Source organism: Austrofundulus limnaeus, unplaced genomic scaffold, assembly GCF_001266775.1.
Source record: "Austrofundulus limnaeus strain Quisiro unplaced genomic scaffold, Austrofundulus_limnaeus-1.0 Scaffold98, whole genome shotgun sequence".
Lineage (NCBI taxonomy): Eukaryota > Metazoa > Chordata > Actinopteri > Cyprinodontiformes > Rivulidae > Austrofundulus > Austrofundulus limnaeus.
In genome coordinates, this window is record NW_013952500.1 from 1,443,331 (window position 1) to 1,448,033 (window position 4,703).

The 4,703-nt window shown below is 39.8% G+C and overlaps 1 protein-coding gene across 1 annotated transcript in view; it reads right to left on the reverse strand.

The window, feature by feature from the left end:
- The window catches only part of LOC106520875 (small conductance calcium-activated potassium channel protein 1-like), a gene marked incomplete in the record, with an annotated part of 13,075 nt that overhangs the window by 5,104 nt on the left and 3,268 nt on the right, over nt 1–4,703 (reverse strand). The window contains 4 exon segments of the mRNA XM_014013161.1: nt 174–284; nt 354–495; nt 3,507–3,628; nt 4,245–4,532. Of these exon segments, the coding sequence (XP_013868615.1) occupies nt 174–284; nt 354–495; nt 3,507–3,628; nt 4,245–4,532 (663 nt within the window).

The window sequence follows — 4,703 nt, forward strand, 5'->3', positions numbered from 1 at the left end:
ATATATATATAAATCTGAAATCCTGTCCAGCAGATTTTGAATTAAACCTCACAAAAATAAACAATTTTCAACAAAAATGATGTGAAATTTAACAAAAATAATCATTTCAGGCCACAATTAAGTGAAAATCAGTATAGTAAGTACAGTTTTTAGTTGGGTATAATAATACTTACCCTCTTGGAGATGTGGGAGTCCATCATGAAGTTATGGACGTGCTTCTCAGCTCTGGTTAGCTCCAGCTTCCTGGCAACCACGGCCACAACCAGGACCGTGCAGCCGGCTCCCTGTTGGGGTCAGAGAAGACGTTAAAGAATTAGACCCTTCGTCTGTCGTGTCGCCGAGCGGACCCTCACCATTATCCCCGTCAGGAGGCAGATGCTGCGACCGCAGTAGGTGTGAGGGACCACGTCTCCATAGCCGATGGACAGGAAGGTGACAGAGACCATCCACAGGGCCTCCATGTAGTTGCTGCTCAGGTCTCTGTAGTTGTGATGCCTGCAGGAACAAAAACACAACCAATCAGTTGACATTATTACTGTCAGGACAAATTTACACAGAACATCCATGTTGTTTTTCTTTTCATCTGTGGTTTTAGCTTTCAAACGTTGTTTACAGAAGGTACTCCATAAATCATGTGTCAAACTTGAGGCCCGCGAGCAAAATGTGGCCCAGCACAACATTTTATGCGGCCCATGAGATTTTCAAAGATGTATAAATGTCTTAAAATAAGCATATGCTGCTTTAGAGTCAACATTGACCAAAAAGACATCTCCCATAATGCATGTTTAATGACAGCATCCCACCACTAGGTGGCGGTGCACAGGGTTCAAAAGTAACACAATTTGCTGTGTACAATCTCCATTTCACAGCATTTTTGCTACTGTTGCCCAGTTGTACTGGGACGTGGGAATTTCTCACTTACAAGTCGTAACTTTAAACTGGAACGCCCCTCCAGTGGGAATTCCCTGTCTGAAAYTGGGAGAGTTCAGAATTCAAGATGGCAGCTWCTCACCAGTGAGTAAAASTCTCTCACTTTTATTTTTAATAGTATTTCTGTATTATTTYTTTCACATTTAGTCAGTTGTGCATGTAGTAKTTTTCAGTGTTTAAAAGTGGATGGGGGTAAAACACTGTTTCTATGCAGGAAACACCACGTAGAGCTCAGTTATTGTTTGTTAGCAGTGCTCAGCTGTAGCAATGAGAAACGTGACGATTCATGTTCTTAGTTGAAGTTAAACACGAAACTGTCCCTTTGAGGACCACCACCATAATAATAATAACAATAATAATAACAATAATAATAACAATAATAATAATGGGCGGCACGGTGGCTCAGTTGGTAGAGCTGATTCCACTCAGCAAGAAGGTTACCGGTTCAAATCCCAGTCAGGGGACCTTTCTGGGTAGAGTTTGCATGTTCTCTCCGTGCATGCGTGGGTTCTCTCCGAGTACTCCGGCTTCCTCCCACAGACCAAAAACATGACTGTCAGGTTAATTGATAACTCTAAATTGTCCCTAGGTGTGAGTGAGAGAGTGAATGGTTGTTTGTCTCGTTTGTCTCTATGTGTGTCCCTGTGATGGACTTGCGACCTGTCCAGGGTGTACCCCGCCCCTCGCACTGTGACTGCTGGATATGGGCACCAGTGACCCACGCAACCCTGAGAAAGGAAGAAGCGTGTACAGAAAATGGATGGATGGAATAACAATAATAATAATAATGCATTTTATTTATAAGGACACTGTACAATAGTAATATACAAATGTAGATATATTTAACAATAGGGTTGTGCGGAAGAAACATAGAAGTGAAGAGWACAAAACAGTCATATATTAAAGTACAATGACCAAACAATAGGAGTTAACAGTGAAAAGCTAATCTGAAAAGATGTAAGGCCAATCTTAAACAGGGAGCGAGTGGTGGTGTTACGTAATGGGGTAGCGAGTTAACACTCATGTTGCTCTTGCTGAAAATGAGTTTGACACCCCTGCTAAAAAATGATGTTTTTGACAGGAAACATGGAGTTTTAATCCTGTAAAAACATAAAACAAAGGTTTTTAACACAGCATTTGAAAATGTCCCAAACGTTTTATTATTTTCACCAAAAGTCTGTCAGTCTTCCGTAGGGCAGCTGTGGCTAACTTATCACCATCAGTGTACGAATGTGTATGTGTGTGAATGGGTGTATGAATGTGTATGAATGTGTGTATGTGTGTGAATATGTGTGTATGAATGGGTGAATGATTTACCATAAGTGTAAAGAGCTTTGGAGTCCGACGGGGCTTGATACTATACATCAGGCCATTTTACCATTTTTTTTAAAACCACAAAAACAAGCCTTGCAGTTTGAAGAGAAAACATTTAGACACACAACAAAAAAAAAAACTGACCTTGTGTATTTATTTAATACATAATTTGGTGAGTTCACCTTTGCTCTCTGTGTGTTTTTGTGATGATATAACAATAAAAAAAATGTCTCCAGTAACTGGATGGGATTTTTCTGCATTGATTTCTGTATTGAACTCTGACATTTTGATAAACTCGCTGTTTCAGATAACAGAAATATTTCAGAAATAAGAAATATCTCTACTGGAATAATTAAAGGACTTTTGTTTGGTTATTAAAAAACATTAAACTTTAACAAATTATTTTGCAGAAAAACTTGGGTTGTTTCATGGATTTAGTTCACAATCATTCATCAGGACATTTTACTGCAATTCATGGGTTTAATTAAAATTTAAAATTTTATTAATAAGGCTAAAATAATTAAGGCCTGAATGAAAAATAAAAGATATGACACCACTACATTTCATAAATGGAAAAAGGTTCTTATGCTAAAAAACTTTTTTTTAATCCTAGAACTTTTAAGTTAAACTTTCTTACAGCCTCAAGCCTTAATTTCTAAACCCCACTAATGTTCAGTGTTTTATTAATCCATGAACAATAACTAAAATTAAAAACTGTATTGTGCAGACTGTGGAGCTGTTTCAAATCTCATTTAAAGTATTATTATTCACTTCTTAAGTGTGACATGAATATCAAATGATTTTTTAAAACAAACAGAACCGTGCAATAATAAAGGTTTATAGGGTTCTAGTCAAATTATAAGCTTTTTAAATATCTAATTATCCTTTTTAATAATGGTAAATGTATTATTTGACTATTATTTTTGAAGAAATAAAGTTACCTTACGCCTTTAATCATCACAAGGTGTAACATTTCACTTCAGATTGACTAAAAATCTTTATCTGATCTAAACGTTAATTTGAAATATGTTTTTTTTGTGCCAGTTTTACTCCACTATATGTGTTATTGGTGACATCTGAATAGAGAGATTATAGTTTGGTGCAGGAACTATGTAGTGATGGAGTGAAATATTGTGTCAAAACAAGCAAAATACTGGAAGGATTCTGAGTTTGCTTCAATCATTTGTTTGAAGCTTGTGTATGAAACTGTCGGAAAACTCCTGATGACGTTAAAAAAAAAAGAAGAAGCATAAAGCACAAACCTTTCGCACACGTGCAAGCCCCACGCTGCCACAATCCACAGAGAAACGCTGAAAATCATCAACACAGTCCCGGGGTAGGTGGTCATCAGTGTTTTCCCCACAAACCGTGTGTTGAAGTGGATCTAAAAAGCAAATAAAAGGGATGTGTTACGACATCATTTTGACAGAAGAGGCCTACTTAGCCAGACTATTTAGGATAGCACCTGTCAGATTATCCTTATATAATACAGAGGAGATAAGGGATAAGAAAACGTGTTCGCAATCTGGCTTGATACATGGACAGCGGGTTTGGTATTGCAAAAGAGGGTGGAGCAGAGGTCATTTTGTCACTTCTAAATAGCAATAATAAGGGAAGGGATTAGTCAAGGTGCATATATTCAGTGGTGGAAAAGAAAGCAGGCACGCAGAGGACAGCCAGTGAGGGACATTTTTAACCAGCAGGGGACACGAGAGCGAAACTGTGATAGTCACACCTCAATGGTCACACTTTTACAGACCTCTCGGCCCACCTAGACACAAGACATAAACAAATGTGGGTGAAATGTTTGTAAAGGAAGGCCAGCTAAAATCATCCCAAATAAAAAGATCCAATAATTAGCAGGCTTCACCCTGACAGAACCGACAGAGCAGAATCTTTTCCCCTCTTTTCATCCCTAAATGTGCGTTGATCAGACTCCTAAAGAAACCCGTGTGTGTGTGTGTGTGTGTGTGGTGGGTGGAGGGGGTTTGACCTCCCACCTTATTCAGCGCTCCGATGCTGCGGGAGGCGGTGTCGGTGAAGAGGCGGCTGTGCAGCATCATGGCCCGGCCCAGCAGGTAGAGCCGCAGGAACATGGGCAGAGCCAGCATGATCTCCAGCTCCGTCTCCGAGAGCGTCGTCCGAGCCGCGGTCTTCTGGAAGTAGGCCTGCAGCCCCACCGGGTATGGGTGGATGGCGGCCACGGCCAGCTCCAAGGCAATCAGAGCGACACGGTCGGTGGTCATGGCGATTCGCCAGTCCTCTGCGCCGATGTCGTGAGAGTAGAGCTGCCGTGGGGAAGAGGAAGGAGAACATTTCTGTCAAAAACACAAATAAATCTCACCTATCATGTTCTTCCATTCAAAACCTCACTTTTTAAAGCAAGGATGCACTGAAAAAAAGGATTTTTTGGTGTGGTAACATTTATTCAATTCTTTTAAATTTTACTTTATCTATAT